General features: G+C 32.8%; 1 protein-coding gene across 14 annotated transcripts in view; it reads right to left on the minus strand.

The window, feature by feature from the left end:
• Positions 1-18,712, minus strand: part of LOC105834830 (potassium voltage-gated channel protein Shal) — a 114,203-nt gene that overhangs the window by 34,386 nt on the left and 61,105 nt on the right. For all 14 annotated transcript variants that reach the window (XM_012677619.3, XM_028189212.2, XM_012677611.3 and 11 more), the window contains exon 4: positions 9,959-10,111. In XM_012677619.3, the coding sequence (XP_012533073.1) occupies positions 9,959-10,111 (153 nt within the window). The remainder of the gene's footprint in view (positions 1-9,958; positions 10,112-18,712) is intronic.

Here is an 18,712-nt window from a genome sequence, read left to right on the forward strand (position 1 = left end):
ACATAAAGCACAATGTAAATAGCACAGGAATTACGGAATCAATATTTTATGTCGCGCAACGAAGGATTACTCATAGCAGACAGCCGAGACATAATAGCTGCTTATTGTTACTGTTAATAGACTCGGATGCGGTTAATTATCAACCCGACTGCTGTCCGCCTAGATTAATTGACAGTCTTTAAGTACGCGAGAATAATAGAAATTTATATCAATGCCTTGAAACGTATGCATAGACAGAATATTCAATATCGTTTTAATTATACTATAAGAAAAGATTATTGACACAGACTGATTTCAATTTCAATTTCGACATATTTGTACAGATTGTTCCAGAGAATACATGTATTAATTATTTAAATAAGATTTCTCTTTCATGAATTTCACGAATTTGAATCCATTAGCATGCACAGATATTGTACATGAAATCTCGAATTTAGATTTTTAACTTGGTAAGAGTTATGATATTTAACAAATAAGATCACTTTATTCTGCTTTCATTTCCTCTCTAATGTAAATTTTGCTTTAAATAATTAGAAAGAATATTTTTTTATACCAAATATCAATAATTAAAATATACGCAAATAAAAATAAAAATAACACAAATGATATCTCAATAATTCAAAAAAATGCTAATATGAACATTAATTTATGAAAATGAAAAGTGTTGATTTTGATCGATTTTATGTACGATATATTTCTTCGGAGTAACGTCATTGATCGGAATGGAAAATCGTATGAAGATAGGGCGGACATTAGAGAAAAGCTCAAATAAAACAGAACTTAATGAATCCACGAATTAGCAAGGCCGTTTGTCGTTTCTCTTTATGTATTCCTCATCTATTATTCCTTTTATCTCGCTTTTTTTACTTTCACATACAGCTACACAAAAGATCAACAAGAGTTTTTATATCTAGCAGAAGGTTGAGCGAAGCACTTCACTCTAATAGAAACACTACCGCGAACAGTTCGAAGAAAAACGAATATTACTCAGCCGATTTTTACGGATGAATTATTCACGTACCGCGCTTACATGACCGGAAACTGCTTCCAGAATCTTCTGGACTTTTCACGAGCAATTAAATTTTATGGTGCACGACGGAGCGATAAACATCCTGCTATTTAATTAATATCGGGCAACTTGAAGAAACAGGAAATCTCTCTCTTTGGCCAGCAAATCCGATTTTGATCTTTCGTATATTGATTTAATATACTTTAGTTACTCTTCGACATATGTAGTATCAAAGTCTTCCAATATTAGATACAATTAAAAATTTTTTGTGATTTTAAATCTTACGTATTATAAAAATTAAACGCATTAAAACCAAACGCACCATTTATATTCATATTAATGTATGCCAAAGTATTGCATGTAATATTGGGGATCTTTACTTTTTTTTTACATATTTTCACACGCATCATATAAAATATGGCATTGTTTATCTTAAATATTTAACACAAAAAAAAATTAACGTTATATACTAATTAAACTGTAATTAATTTATTGGACTATTCTCTGTCTATCACCGTTATCGCTTGTAAAGCAATTTCCTAACATTGAAATTAGTTGCCGCGATATTGAATTGTTACCGCTGACATTACTACGATTAAAATTAATTTGTCGATCAGACTTGTGTACACGTGCATTTCAGGTACGACGTGCATTCGCAATGCATGCATCCTCACTGTATAGGTGGTCACGTGCGGGGTTGTACCAACCGATCGATCATCGTTTTGCAACGTGGGTATGCCACTTGCCATTCAACGTGTACAAACTGCATGCCGCGTACAGATATGCAAGCCGCACGCGACTTGTATGCAACCTGCGATTGGCGACTGTATAAATAATCGCGATCGTATTAATCTCTCCGAGGTATCGAGAGCGTATAAATTCGTTGAACGTTCGAAATGTGCTCGCCGATGTTCGAATTGCTCGGTTTTATTTGGTCTATATATTATCACTGAAAACCAAAAATCATGTGTCTACGTATCGTAGCGCGTAATGTGATACCGATTTTTAAAAAAATGAAAAAATTATAATACGTTAATTATAAGACGTCAGGTAATATCAATAATGCTCTTATTGTTAATAAATTAAGCCAAGTTTTGTCTTGGGCTTCGCGTGTTCTTTAGTTTGCATACTTAATTTTCTTTTGCATATAAATTCAATCTCTAATTTTATACGCCGTGCATCGCGTGATGCATTCGAAAAATAATATATTTCTATAAATATAACCGGGAAAATGATACCTTTGTACAAAATATACGCATTACGATGCATCTCATTTTCAAAGTCGATGCTAAAACTTTCTGATCAATAATTGCTTTATTTATCCTTTATTTTGAGACAAAATAATTTTTACAAGGTACATCAAATAAATTAATATAATACATAACGAAAGGAGTGTGAATTCTGAAAAGCACGTAATTATAATCCAATTATATTAATTGATCATGTTTATTACATAAAATTTCAAATTTAATGTATATTAAATAGATAATTTATATATAACATCTGTTAATATATACAAATTCTTAATTTTATTGTTTATTAACGTATTGCTTCTTCGTTCACTAATCAGATTTATTAAATTTTTAATTAAATAAATCTGCAAAACAATGCAAAATTTTCATTTTACCAAAAGATTGAGTTTTTTAGGCATATTTACATATTTCATGATGCAATAATTTTTCTATAGAATTTTTATCACAATAATGCAATGTGACTGCCACTTTACAAAAGGGTATAGAGACACCGGTCGAACCCACTTTCTCTGTCCTACATCACGTGGCATAATTCTAAGGTCAGGGTTGTTATATCAACTTAAAGTCGATAATTGTGCAAGGATGACCATACGCGGTTATATACAGCGACTTGTAAAAACTCGTGCATACTCGCATATGGACAGTAATTTTCTTGTCAAACGTTTATTTTTGGCTCACTGCCCGATTAGCCTTTTCCACCATTTTTTTACGCTGATAATTGTCTATTGTAATAGAGCAATTCCTATCCCTTTCCAACTCAAAAAATAACTTTTTTATATATACATATGTATATATTATATTCCTTTCCCGCATTATACGGCATGATATCAACAATGGTCAATAACCGTTGATTGCACATTTAAAAAGTTTAAAAAAGAAATAAAAAACAATACCAGTCAATCGTCAAACATTGAGCTCTTGTCTTGATATCTAAATTACGCTGTTAATAAATATTAATAATATTATTATTATAAATTGTGCGCGCGATAATATTTTTAATACATCATAATTTTTATAATTATTTTATAATTCTTTTTATCTTGTATAAAAATGTTCATGCGAAATATAAATATCACATTCAATATCTTATTTTCTGTATAATCTACAATATCGCGCATATTTATATTACTATAATAAAAAAACAAAGTCGTTACTCTCTTTCACTTATCAAAATTGCATTAAACAATTTCATACTCGTTTTAGTCTTAATGTATAAATGTGATATTTATATTTATTTTAAAAAAAGAGTCATGTAAGGAATGAAGGAGTTTATTAAAAAAATCTCAGTTTCTTTATTTCCTTGATTCAGTTGGTTTGATTTTTCATCATGTCACGCTTAGGCCGCGATACGTGAGAAAAAATAATCACATTATCGAAAGTAACAGACCGTTTGGAATGTGGCAAGTATTTCATAGCTAAAATGTAACAAGGGCCGATCGAAAATTTCGACAGCGTATGAGTATTATCAATACAAACACTGCAAATCGATTTTAATACAATTTCTCACATTAAAAAATACAATTTTGAAAGCTATCAAGATTTGGAAGAAAATTTAGAAAATGGAAACATTAATTTAACAATAATTTAACGATAATTATTTAAATATGCATAGATTTGAGATAAAAATCTAATTACTTTTCAAAAAATCATGATGGACATCTTATTTATTTTCTCCTGACAATCACACGCCGATTCGCGATCGACCCTTAATCGCCACGTAGAATCGATTGCATGACGAATGAATAACGTCGACACGGATCTTCACGAAAAAAAATAAATAAATAAAGAACACGCAACCGTATTTTCCCATAAACCGATCACAATGGGAAAACTCTATTAGACTGGCATGCGTCACAAATTGGAAAACTAGAAATGAATTTCGAAATCAAAGGATGCGCATGTGATATCCGATTAGTCGATAACATCGCAATTATGTTTCTCACAACAAGGCAATAATAACAATCCATACATATAATCGGCTTTAAAAAAATATGATGTGAGGAATGCTTAGAATTTTAATTGATTGTAGCTGTTTTTTTGTGTTAACAATCCTTTAAAACTTTTTACGAAAACATATAAATGATATTGCGTCATCGAGATTGTCACAAAAATTAAAAAAGAGTTATTAATTTATTTTGTAATAATAAGACAATAATTGTAAGACACTAAGCCAGAAATAAGTTATTCCAATTGGGTAGTATTGCAACTTCTAACTTTTAGATTGCCCTGCTGCAAAGGAATATTATGAATTGCGAGAGAAATTAAAGTGTGTTGTACAAAGATAAAAATCAAAACTTTTTTGTTTGATCTTTAATGCAAGCCAGTCTTCGACGATTCGATAAAACGATTTGTATTAATGAATATTATATATATGTACATCTCGCACCGCGCGAGCTCCTACATTGTTACCGGTTGTATTATCGCTGTCGATCGATAATTACTCGTAATAATTCGAAGTTTCGAACGCTTCTTCGTTATCGTCGAGCCTACCAACAAAGGAAGAGTTCGTTCATCTTAAAACTAGTTTACGGGCAGAAAAATCTCAAACCTATTAATCAATCCTTTTGCCACCTCTAAGGGAATTAAACTTGATCAAAACTTTGTTCCTTCATTCGTGACGATAAGGAACAATTTCGGAATTCTATAACGCGATTTTCTGCCATTGTCTTTCGAAATAAGCTGATTATCTCAACAATGATTACGTCATTGCTGAGATATTGCTCATGGTATCGCCAATTCGCGATTTCCAGCTTTAATAGCGATCACTAGCGTCACGTAGATTTTAGATCGAAATGCGAAACTGTTTATGAAATTTTTATCTTAGGATTTAAATATATGGCTCATAATGACGAATATATTAAAATGCGATAATCTTATCATTAATTGCTGCTTCAAAAGCCATAAATTTGTCATTATGATTTATTTTAACACGAATGTGATTTATAACATTTATAACATTAAAGTCAATTTAGAGATGTAATGTAATACGTATAAAAATTTTTTTAAGCTATCGAAATTTTTGTAATTCTGATTTTATTACGAAATCGGAGATCCTAAGATCTTTGCGTTTACTCCTCTTTATTTACAATTTACTTAATAATTAAACATAATTAATTAGAGATAATTTAGAATACAAGAGATTTACTTCGCGTTTCGATCAAATGTGAATACGTTACACTAACGTGTTCGCAAAAATAGCAATTATGATTTCTATGAATAATAAAATACGAGCTAGATTTGTCTCGACATATCGATTAGCTGCCTGTTCGTGAATCAGCCACACCGGATCGGGTTTTGCGGTTGAACTTTCGGCGCGGCGTACTCGCGTTATGTGGAATTCGATGGATTTTAATGGAATGGGGATTACACAGATCGAGTTACGGATTATTAATACGAGCGATAATCAGACGAGAGCGGGAATGGGCGCGAGCTCGAGGCAGGGATTCGATGCAGCGATATATATCAAGTTAATCTAAAAATGGAAGACATAGGACACGGGGCTGCGGAGAGACACGCTCCGCGAGAGATGGGGGTCGACAGTTTCTCTGGAAGACGGGTCGATTCTATCGGATCTGCTATAGATCTAAGTGTAACCACAACGACGCACAACTTTTAAGTTACAAGTATAAGTAAAATATAAAGTTATTATATACAACAACAGAGAGAATTATCATTTTTGTTGTTAAATTCAATATAAAATTAATCAAAATAAAAAGTAACTGTTATTGAATTCTTTTATTAAACTTATAAAGTAAAAGTTGTGTGTCGCTGACTTGCGATATAATCGAGAGAAAAAGAGCAGCTCGCTCTCCTTCTACAGTAGAAGGCAAAGGCGTCCTATGAATCGAGATCTCTCGTGGATTTACGATGTGAGAGAGAAAGAAGTGCTTCACTAAACTCCATAAAATTTAGATTTCAACGAAAGACAATATTTCAGATCAAGAATAATACTCTTCTATTGACCTATAATATGATCGATATAAAAAGAATAACAAGAATTTAAGAAAGGAAAAGAAGAAAGAGAAATGGCACAGAGCACAACAAAGAAAATTTGTAACAAAATAGTCGAAACATTATGCTGTTCGTAATAGTCTATAAATATATATTTTAATAAAAGTTACAATTTTTTAAATATAAAAACAAACAACTGCTGTAAAAAAACATAAATAAAATCTTTAAAAATTTAGAATTAAATAAACAAAGTAAAGTTAAATTAACTTAAATTAAAACACGTTCATGCAATTAAAATTAGATCAGATAAATCCTGAAATCAAATAAAGGAGAACTATAACTACTATAAGTAGCCTAATTGCCGAAATTGTTCTGATTCCAAATGGCTGTCAGTATTTCACAAACGTAATGAGAATTTAAAATCTCGTTCATAAATTACGGCGAAGATCAACCGACGATTAGTAAGACCGAAAGGAAAAAATAAAACGGCATCGAGTAAAGTATTGTAAAAAATGGAAGCCAAGACAGCAGAGACATTTGTTAATGGGATTTCGACGATGTTCATCCCCGATATGTTGTTTGATCGGGCCGTTCATCATTTCATTTTCATCCTCGTTAATACCGGCCTCGACTATGTGAAGGTTAATTTATATATAGATTTATGTCCAACCACCGATCATTATTATCGCATAAAATGATTTTATTTTTGAAATTTGCCTCTAAAATTGGACTTTGAACTTTGAGAAGCGAAAGTTATTTTAATCAATTTCTCTAAAATTGAAAAATATGTTTAATATGTATGTTTCTTCAAATTCTTCATTTGTCATTAAGATATATCTTTTTCAATAGTTTTACAATAAAATATTTATTACTTATAATTCCACAACTCAATACAATTAAGGACATGATGTATCATTGGAGATATGAGAATTAAACATATTTCATTTATAAATATGATTAATACGTATTATTATATAATTTTGCTAATAGATATAATGAAACTTTAAAATAGCTGTTTTGGCTTTCCGCAATTCTTAGGAAAAAATGTTACAGAGGTACAGATCGGAATTTTGAGATTTTTCTTTATAACGTAAGAAAATCCAACAAAATGACTTTATTTTCTTTTGCCCGACATTTAGAACTATCGTGACTCAGAGTGATGAAACAAAAACAGATGATGTCGGAAAGAGTCGCAGAAATAACGAAGGAAGACAGACACGCGACCGCGTTTTATTCGTCTCATCGGACACTTGTCGGAGATGATCAAGACTTAAGTATCGCGTAGCTCGCCGAGAATGAAAATAAAAATATACTCGAGAAAATTAAAACTCACGTAGCTGGAAAACGTAATTACGCTTTAAATATGACGAACCCGATCATAATGTAATAATATCCGTAAAAATACTTTTTCTCTATATATAAGTCACATTTGGTATAAATGAAAATCTATAAAACAAATATTTTCCATATCGTATAGATTAAGTAAAGTATATTCCAAAATTATATAAAAAGGAAGACGTTAAGGTAATTATGAAAAAGAATACAAGATAGACAAAATGTATATTATCAAAAAATATCAACGTATAATATTTATGCGATTTTATTTGCTTTTTGTTGCGAAATAATATCACAAGGAAAACAAAAAGTGTGTATTCAATGTATCTGCCATTACTCTATCTTTATAACTATAACATCAATTTAGAATTTGGTAAAGAGATAGCAATATACTATGAGATAACTTTCTTTCTAGATTTCTGTTGGGATGCCTAGTTACCTACATCAAAACGCTAAATTTGTCACGATTAATGTGCGCGATAAGATTCTTCGGTCAACGCGTACCTGAGCAATCCTAGAGATTAATCAATAGTAATGTAGCGGAACGGAACGCTCGCATGTTGGACACCTCATTGGTCTGTCAATCTGGACATTTTCAGCGATAAATCTTTGGAAACCAAGCGAGCGAAACGTCAGCGATTCTATTAATTGCCGCGCTCTCATGGAGATTTAGAATCGAGATTATCGCCTACTTCCTAAGAGTACCAATTCGTACCTTTAACGGCAGTGATGGAGAGAGATAGACAACACACAGATCAAACCTGTAAATCTTCTTCGATGATCAAAGTTTATCTCTAAAATTAACTTTCTCGACTAATTTGATTGACTATTAGAACCAAATAAAATGAATTAAATTTCTCGATCAATTCCAATCTCTCTGCTTTCAACTTCTCTTATATATATACTCTTCAAAATAAACTTTTTTTTTAATGTAAAAGATTTTTTTCGTTAACATATCACAAAGTACATTAGAAAAATAATGCTATTTAGATAAAAAATAAAAGTATAGAAATGTAAACTTATTTAAATAAATAAGTTTGGATATTTTTGTAATCATCGCTTTAAAAGGCATAATAAGGTAAAATCTTTATTTTATCCATCTCTTGTATTAAAGATACGAAAACGATATGAATATATTAACAAACATCCTGACTCAACAACAAATAAAGACGACATAATTTGTTGTGATAAATTTCTAAATGGGAATACAAACTATAATTTCAACACTTAGCGCAGCCATCGTAAATTATGAGTTACATGTAACTCAACCCACGTAATTAATCGCCCTTGACTTTAACAAAGCTTTGTTTCGTCCTTGTCCTTATCTTAACAATTGAAAAATTCGATCTGAGTGAGTAGATCTTATCTCCATCAACTGCATTAATCTCTTTAGACGTATGATTTAATCTTCAGGAAAATATAAATTGCATTAAAGAACGAATGATGCAGAAAGAATGATTAACAGAAGAGAAACCGCACATTGTACCAATGACAACAGAAACAAAGATAAAGTAGCTACGGTGGCCTGCAAAGAAAGACAGAGTGTATGCAGCGCTCTGTCTTGTCCTCTCTGTTCGCGATACACGGTGCAGTTAGTCTTTGTCAGAGGCCCTAGTTAATCGTAAATTTTGACTGAGAACGACTAGAGCGATCCGGAGGGATCAAGAATTAGGAGAAACTACTGAGTGCGACCGTTAAGCTGCTCATTCAGTTGGAAACAGCTGATTTCCATTAGCAGCGACGATTAAAAGCGTCGTATCCGAATTAAGCGCTTCTCGAGAAGACGTTTGTTGAATTAAGACTCCCTACTCGCGATATAACTGCAATCGCAGTCAGTCTCGTACGAGAAGGTCAATTCATCTTGTCGAGCTGAAGAGCTTAGGTATAATACTTTCGTCACGCTTGAAGCGATTAATTTCAATAAGATTGGAATATGACACGGATGTCTTATTTGCGACATCACTTTCCGTCCTTAAATCCACCGAGAAATTCGTTGGATTATTATCGACACCTGAGAACTCAATAGCAAGCATTCTCGAAGAACAAGAATCCCAATCGATAGTTCCCAGTTCAGTGAGGACAACCGGGTTGCATTGCGTTGCGTTTCGCGCCCGGTAATCGATTCCGAAGATCGATTCTGTCGCCGAATAATTAAGATCGCTCCGACAGTCGTCCTTACCCCGGCTCACACCCTCGTCTCGTTGTACGGACTGGACGAACTCGCGTCCTGACGACGCTGCCGGTCGGCGTCGCCTGGCACGTTGAACACGACATTCGGCACGGTCGTCGGATCGACCGGGGCTGGCTGATAGTGCGACCGACCGGGTTGTGATTGGTGAGAATGGGAGGAGGACGAGGGCGCGGTCTCGTTTATGGAGGTAATCGAGGCGAGTATACGTCGACCGCGTACCTGGTAACGTTGGGGGTAGCAGCGCCCGCAGCAGGACTGCAGCAGGCCGCCCCTGGAGGCAGTGCTGTGCGCGGGGGAGGTCAGGGGCGATGGCGAGCCCGGCCTCTTCGGGGCGCCGTTGTACGGCACCTCCATCTCCACGAATTCGCGGTCCTGGAAAAACAATAACAGACAGGGCTTTTAGGTGAGAAGATCTTCCTCGATTTGTAGGAAATTTGAGCTGTGAAACGCTGAAGAGAAGAGCCATGCTGCGGATTCATTCATGCGCAATGACATTAATGAAGGTATTCGTTGAACTGTGAAAGGTTCAGATAACGAATGGAAGAAATGAACTAGACGGAATAATAAAAAAAGTTGACCTAAATTTAAAGGGCCAAACAGATATCCGATGAACCAAAAAAGTAGTCGAGACAAGAAAAAAAAGGAGAAAGGGAAAACAAAGGGTGAAAAAGACAAATATATAAATGTATGTGTACACACATACACATACATAGACATACATATATCACATTTTATACATATATGTTAGAATTGAAAAGAATTAAAAAGAAGGGTACTTAAACTTATTGATGTAGATGATAAAAAGTAGATCCAATGGTCACTGAATAAAGCAACGCTAAAGAACGGAAAGAATAATTGGATTGAACAGGAGAATGTAATAAGAACTATGATGGGTAGGATTTCTTCTGGTTCCATTTCGTCTTACGAAAAAGGGCAAGGAGTTGCAAAGCTGAAGATACCACCAATTCTCAAGTGGGACACATTAATTAGGACGTCGCATTACTGGAAAGCTTGATTTGAACCATGCAAGATAAAACATAACCGCTTTTATTAGGATAAAATAATCATACTTTTACTTCTTCCATCTGCAATCGAGTCTTTTTGTCCAGTTTAAGTTATTTTACTGCTTCAGACTTATAAAAATTTTGAAAAAGTTCATTATTTTTCAATATTTCTATTATATTACCAAATAGTTTTTAACTCAAATAATAGTTTTATTTAATAAAAATTGAAATTTGTACAATAAAATTTAATAATAAAATTTCGCCTGTGCCAAAAGCAAATTACAGATAGAAATTTGACAAAAACATTATTTAATTCTTTCTCAACACATTTATTTACAGTGGGAACGCATTAATTACAAAAAAAAGCATATCTATAAATCATCACATAATTTTAACCAACTATAATAAAATTACTAAATAATTAATTTTTGATATTATTATCATAAAAGCAAATTGATTAATCACCTAATTATATGTAAAGAACTGCATTGAATTAAAAAATAAGCGTATTAGCAGCTTTCAACATAATCACATCTCGCACTTTCTTGACGATGCCGCGACGTAATATAAATTCTCTCTCATATAAAAACGTCCCTGACGTATTTTTCATTAAATTTTAATTCCCGGCGGATAATAATTTCCCGCTACAGCCAGCTAATTAATCCCCTTTGCATACTATACTATTGTCGCGCCGAGACAGGACGCGGCGAAGCTGCATTTCTCGACGTGTTGCTGTCGCTGACCCAAGTCTGCCTTGTTTTACTTAATCTATGTACGAAGTTGTTGGTTAACCTGAATTAAGCCGAAACAAGAAAGCAGCGCGCCCTTTCCGTTGATTCTCAGTGTTGAGCTATTTCAGACTTGTATTTCATTCGCGGTTCTGCAAACTTCCACTTGAATTGCGTCGTATATATTTCGCATTAATTTGACATGGGTTTAATTAAAATGGCTAATATTCTAATTACATCTGCTCATATATTCATACGAGTGAGCTTAAACTCATTAATAGACAAAGATAATAATAACCTAATAACCATGGAAAAACGGTTTTGTTAAAAATTCTTTCTCTCTCTCTTTCTCCATCTGTGTGTGTGTGTGTGTGTGTGTGTGTGTGTGTTACAAATCTAAAAATAATTATATTTAATTACCAAAATAATTATGTAGAACGCTCAAGTTGACTGCTAGAATATTAAAAATTTTTACAACACTCATTATACTTCTTCATAATTATTTTGGTTTAGTAAAATTACTTTTAGATCTGTATTCAGTTTTTGTATATACTTTAGCAAAAGTGTTCATTATGTGTAACGTTTATTTATTAAATAAATCTTGATTTCCGTCATAAAACATAATTTTTCGAATTTTGGCATTTTGAATTTTTCAATGCTATTTCTTTATTGTTGTTTATTTAAATTTTTATTTATTAAATAATTAAAAACAAAACCTATTAAAAAATAATATTTGCATTTTCTTTTCATGGAAAGATATGTAAATAAAATAAAACACAACTTTACAAAAGAATATTTGATCCTGAATTTTTCTTAATTCTTTCAACATTATTTTTTATTTATTTAATTCTTCTTCCTTCTTTTACTTCATTTCTTCTTTCTTTTTTTTACTTTATTTTTTTATGTGACCTGTTATTGTTACTTTATTAAGAAATTTTAATTAAATTATAAACAACTTTCAACAGTTACGAAAAGATGTACGTGTAAATATACTCGTCTATGATACACGAAATGTCTTGAGGAAATCCTACGGGGACGATGCTCGGGAAACGAGAGGTTATCGAGTGATCTCAATGTCGCTCGAGTGAACGTCGCGTTCTTGGCGCCGCGCGAAAGGATATTGCTCGTACCGAATGGAGCAGCGCCTCGATCTCTTTTACGATAAACGCGCTCGAACAACTCGACATGGTCCGCGTAAACTGGCAAAAGCCCTTGCCCTACGATAGATTATGATCGCAATCGTGATAACTTCCCTCGCCGTTTTACTTAATTAATAAATTTTACGATACTATGTACATGATTAAAAGATCGTTTCGTTAAATTAAGTGGCTGTGTAAAAATGCGCTTACAAATTTTTGTATACCTAAAATATTTATATATAAAAATGATAAAAAGCATTAAAGAGAGCTCTTCAGCTCTACTAAATATCTCTAGGACACTAAATAACAAACAAAAATAGAATGACTCGTGTGTCGATTTGTGTTACTTGCTGCTGAAAAGCTCTTATAGTATATGTTGCATTGATATATTAACTCTTTGTCAATGGGAGTACCACATTTGGTACAGCCCCTTTTATTTTGTAAACTGCTCGCTCGAGTTTTGTGTAACTTGATCTATAGAGCAATTTATTAATGCTTTATTCGAATCTGATGTCAAAAATAAAAATTTCAAAATAATAAGTCTAATGACGGAAAGAATTTCAAGAAGATAATTTGAATATCGTTAAACTCGGTTTTAAGTCATTTTTAGCATTGCTAAATAATACTAAGTTTCCAGTTTTGTTTTATTTACAGTTCGTGCTAGTCGAGTGGTACACCTATAAGCGCATTCAAACTTCTAAACTATGATGAGCCTTATAATAAAAGTTTTTCCCTTATCTGAGCTTACTATCATTTTGAATTTTGATATTTTCAGGTTACATTCAAATTCAACGATTTCATGAACTTTTTAAATCCAAGTTTTATGATAATCGGATTATTTTGTTGAAAATTCGGTCAACTAAATTGAATTTTGAATTTTAAAAAATTCTGAGGATATAGAATCAATGCAATAACCGCGATAACCTTTAGAAAACACGATATTCTATAAGTATCAGAAAGTTATCGTCAAAAAATTCTTAAAGTTAATATGCATATACACATATATCGACAGTTATATTAAAAAAATAAAATAGAGATTAAATAGCTAAATAATCTTTGTGTGCTTTAATGTAATAATAAATTTAAACTGTAGGATTTAATAATAATCTTAATAATAATCATCTTGGTTTAATAATAATGTATTAAAATATAATAACAAAAAGAAAGAAATATGCAAGCAACTTTTACTGACTTATCAAGTCGACATAAAGCACCAATATCACAGTTATACAATAAGATATCGCGTCATAGAACGGCTTTGTCAGCTTTTCGAAGAATTCCCAAAGGGGTCATGCACGGCTTTCAAAGCTACAGATGGCTCGCATTCGAGCGAACTCGATCTTGGAAAACTACAGGATTACTCGCGAGAGACTGTCCGTATTTCAACGCGTAGACCTTCCGGAGAGACGCGATTTGTCCTTGTAAAGCTCTCGTTTGAGCCGACGTATTCTAATCCCGGTGCAAGGGGTGATTTGTACAGGAAACATGTGGAATTATCATTGACGACCTGCGGCGCAAAATACGCTCTGACAATTTTGCAATACACATTACTCAAAATTAAATTACTTAAATTTCCTTTTTGCTAAAAAGATACCAAAATAAAATGTTCTATAATTGATTTTATAATTGATTAGAATGGACTTGTATAAACAGAAATTAAGAAAAATGTACCAAAATTCTTTGCGTTAGTCACAAAAGATACATTATGCCTCAAAGCAGTCTAAAGAATTGAAAAATCATAAATGTCAAAAGTAAAGACTTTGGGGGGCATCCAAGAAACTTTCCTAAATAACTTATTATATTTACATTAAAACATTGCAGAGGGAGAGAGAGAGAGAGAGAGAGAGAGAGAGAGAGAGAGAGAGAGAGAGAGAGAGAGAGAAGTAGAGAATGTTATCGCGATTCTGAAACAACTAATCGTATAAATAATACAAACAAAATTCTTTTATGATTGATTTATAGACAACTAGATTAGGCCTTAAGCAAAATGTGAAAGTACTTAATTCAATTTTCTAATCCTCCTATGTTACGCGCTAATTATAAAAGAACACCACTCGATGTGCGTGTACAATGAAACAATTCTTTCTTCCAAGAGATTCAAGGATTTAAATAGCTTCTCTGTTGGACCCCGTCTGACGCATCCTGAGAGTTATTCACTCAAAGCCGACTTGGATCTTCCCTGGTGCCTTGATAAACGTCAGATTAGACTCGTCCTTATCGCGTCTCGCCGCTTCCTCGGAGGTAACCAAGCATAGGAATAAAACGAGGAGTTTTCATGGGGAAAGATATCTGTCCAATAAAAGACATTGTCTTCGCTGTTATTTTCTCAAGAGTGCTCGCAATACGCTCCTACATCGCATTGTTCGCGCGGATATCGCGCGAAAGGGAGCGCCACTAATGACGGTATCGCGAAAAGATGGATGGGTCGGATGCGCCAGAGCGGATGGGTCGATCGATTCCTCGAAATTTTTGCCGATCCCTGATACTGATGGACGAACAATTAACGTGAAATATGAATCTCGAGATTTAGATTTTCGAGTACCATGCACACGCGAATCTTTCTCTGCGTATCATTTTACCACTAACCTTCTCATCCATAATCAAGGTTTTCTACATAAACCTTGATCTTAAGAATCCACACTCATCATTGTGTGTGTAGCAAATTATAAGAAAAATTATAAATGATAAGAACTTAAATTATAAAAAGTCAGACAGAAAAAATCCTATAGATTTTTATTTGATGGTAAACACATGAAATTTATTCCGCCTAAAAAATTTGCGTTTAACAACTAGATAAAAACTTAATTGCGTAAAATATATCAAAAATATTTTATTAATAAATAATTGTACAACTTTGTCTCAATATTTATTTATTCTGCGCTCCAAATAAAGACAAATATTGTACCAGTTTATTAAAATTTATAGTTTATTGATTTACAAACGAGAAGCAGAGTCAACAACGAATTTTACGTCCGATCAAGTGCAAGTGACGATACGCGAGAAACTAATTTATTTCAAAGTATTTTTATACACTATAATAATAAATTACGGGTGTTTTTTAGCTTTTGATTTTGTTATTCAGCAATGACAAATTAGAAATAAGACACGGCAAGAGTGTATATGTATTCTCAGCACAATCTATGATCGGCGTTTGTAAATCAGTAACCACCGCGTTGCCTCGTAAATAACTCAACGCAGGATCGTGACCTGCCATACTTCGCGATTTTACGATCATAGCGGCATTTTGATATATACTCTTGCGATTCCTTCACGAAAAGGTAGATTGCAACGTAGCTATCAACGGTCGCTCGGAAAATTGCAAATCCTTGAATCCAATATACACTCGCGTTTTGGAAATTGTAAGAAAATAGAATTACATATAGTTACGATTCTTACATAGTTGATCTCATAGTATGTCACCTTAAAAAGTTATCTTTTTAATAATGTTTTCTAATAACAATTAAATAATTATAATTGTGCAATTGTAGTGCGTCGAGTTTATTATCTTTCAAACTGTAGAATCTTTTTTATCAGCTTCCTTCCTTAACAGTAGCATTTTTTATTATCTGATAGGGCACATATCGCAACAGGGGTACTTAATTTATATTACTGCATTAATTTCTATCGTGTTCGAATTTATCGTGTAATGCATATTTATGGCCGCGTATTTCTTTGTCGTACGCGAGATTTAGCTGCTTTTAGAGTATTAGAGCGTCACTGAATACCATAAGAGAAGGTAATGGTTGCTTTTATATCCATTCACATAAAAGGTACCGTTCCCCGCAATGTTTCTTCGAGAGCGGATATAATATCCGTAGATGCTTGCACTTTCTTGAGATAGTGTTATTTGCTCTAATGCGTTTCTCACACGTCTCTACGTAAAATCACCTTGCCACTATGAAGTTTTGTAAAGCAATACGATTGTATTATAACGCAAATTGCTATGTATGTATAAAAAAAAAGCTATAGGGATCAACATTTACTATGATACATGGCTAACGGATAATAACGACTTTATTCCTGCGTTAGAAATAAATATTTACGGTTTTGTAACATACGCGAAACATCCGTTACAAGTGTATCGGATCGTAAATTTTAATTTTGGTTCGTTATAATAACAAAACATTGTATTGCATCGCATCAATGCGATTTGTGACGTTACGGCAAATTAATCAAGACGAGTAGCAATTAAAATAATCTGATTATAAATAATTGGAACTAGCTGATATAGCATAAAAGTTCGTAGATGTACTCGTGCGTTGTTCTCTAGTTTTTATTTTAACTTTATTTGTCATAAGTATCCAATGTAAATCATTATCACAAATCAACACATAATAAATTTATTTATTTCAATGTACAACATTCAATGATGATTGTTACGCACACACGCACACACACAAACATAATAAATCAGTTGAGCATGAAAATAACGAGAGATAAAACACCTACGAGATATTCAACGCGATGCACGATGGTAGAAACGGATGATCATTAATCGACATAATATTTTACAGCATTCCGTGTAGAAGTACAGAATTGCGATCGAGAATAAACGCGCTGCGAGAAGTACAGCAGCGGAATTGCGGGCATGCATTGTCTAAATACCACGGTGACTGCGGAATCAACGGAATGACCGCTGCACATACGTCGATGCCGGCCGCAACCCATCGTACTACATATCAGACATTGGCCATTTGACAAACTAGATTGTCGGATTCATCAAGATAATCAAGAGCGACACATTCGGATACGTTAACTGTGGATTTTGGTCTCGTGTTTTAATAAAAATGCTGAGATTATTCTTAAAAAACTAAACTCCATATGATTCAGAATAGAATAAGCAAAGAGAAAAAAATTAATTCTACATAATTTTTAATGTTTCGAAAAAAATAATAAATTCTAAGAATTCATTGAAACAGAAAAAATGCTAAGAAATAAAGCACGATTTAAAAATCTCAAAAAAATAAAATGCATTTATAATTATGCGTTTATAATTATGACTTAAAAACGCGTTAAAATGCGAAAAGATAAATTATTTCTTCATCAGTTTGAATACCCACCTTTCTTTTTGCAAAATTTTAATTTTAAATCTTCAAAAATCATGGATAATTTAAGGGGTTAGTGGCAGTCAGTAACTTTGAAAAAATCGATTTTTCAATTTTGCTATTTCCTAAAAGTAGGACATTTCAAGAATATTCCCTGAAAGTTTCAAGCTAATCTGATTAAAAGCAGGTAACCCGGCGGCAGCTGCTCTCTGCTTTTGTTACTCTCTAAATTTCCTAGAATAAAACATTATTCTAAAAAAGTAAAAATTGAACTTGTACAATGTTCGAGTGATTTGTATATAAGAATGTCTGTAAAAGTGAATTTTTACTCTAATTAGAGTGACACATAACTCGAACATTGCACAAGTTCAATTTTCACTCTTTTAGAATAATATTTCACTCTAGGAAATTTAGAAAGTAGAAATACTGGTATGTGTATATATATCTGCATTAATATTTTAGAAGCGACTCTGTCAAAAGAAGGTACTCTGTATGGTCCTGGAATAGACGAGTCAGTGTAAGTTAAGAAAAAAAAATTTTAACTCAATCTAATTAGAACTTCAAACTTTAAACTTTGCATTTTTCTTGAAACAGCATTTTTCAAATCGGTGAGCAAGATTGCTGAAAAATGGCTCAATCTATAGCGCTGAAATTTTAAATGCTTTTTTTGCACATAATTAGAAGGTCCCTGATCAAAGGATTTTTTATTTTCTTATATACTTTTTTTTATTGTCAAAGTAAACGCTTCTTTTTTAGATAAAAATTGAGTTTTTACTTCCAATGTCTGCCATTTTGTTTCCAATTAATTTTTTCCAAAATTCTTCGATCAAGGACCCGCCAAACTAATATATTTTATAAATCCATCCGTATTTTTGTTTACAGATGATCCACAATCCCGAGAAATCTTGCTCACCACAAGCCACCTTTTTTATAAGGCCGTCCACGCCATCGGCTGTTATGTCCAAACGAATGAATATTTTTGCATGAAAATTTTTGTAGACATTCCTTAAAATTTACTTTATAATACATTAAAATTGTTTTAATTAAAAATATAAAT

Source organism: Monomorium pharaonis, chromosome 4 (assembly GCF_013373865.1).
Source record: "Monomorium pharaonis isolate MP-MQ-018 chromosome 4, ASM1337386v2, whole genome shotgun sequence".
NCBI lineage: Eukaryota > Metazoa > Arthropoda > Insecta > Hymenoptera > Formicidae > Monomorium > Monomorium pharaonis.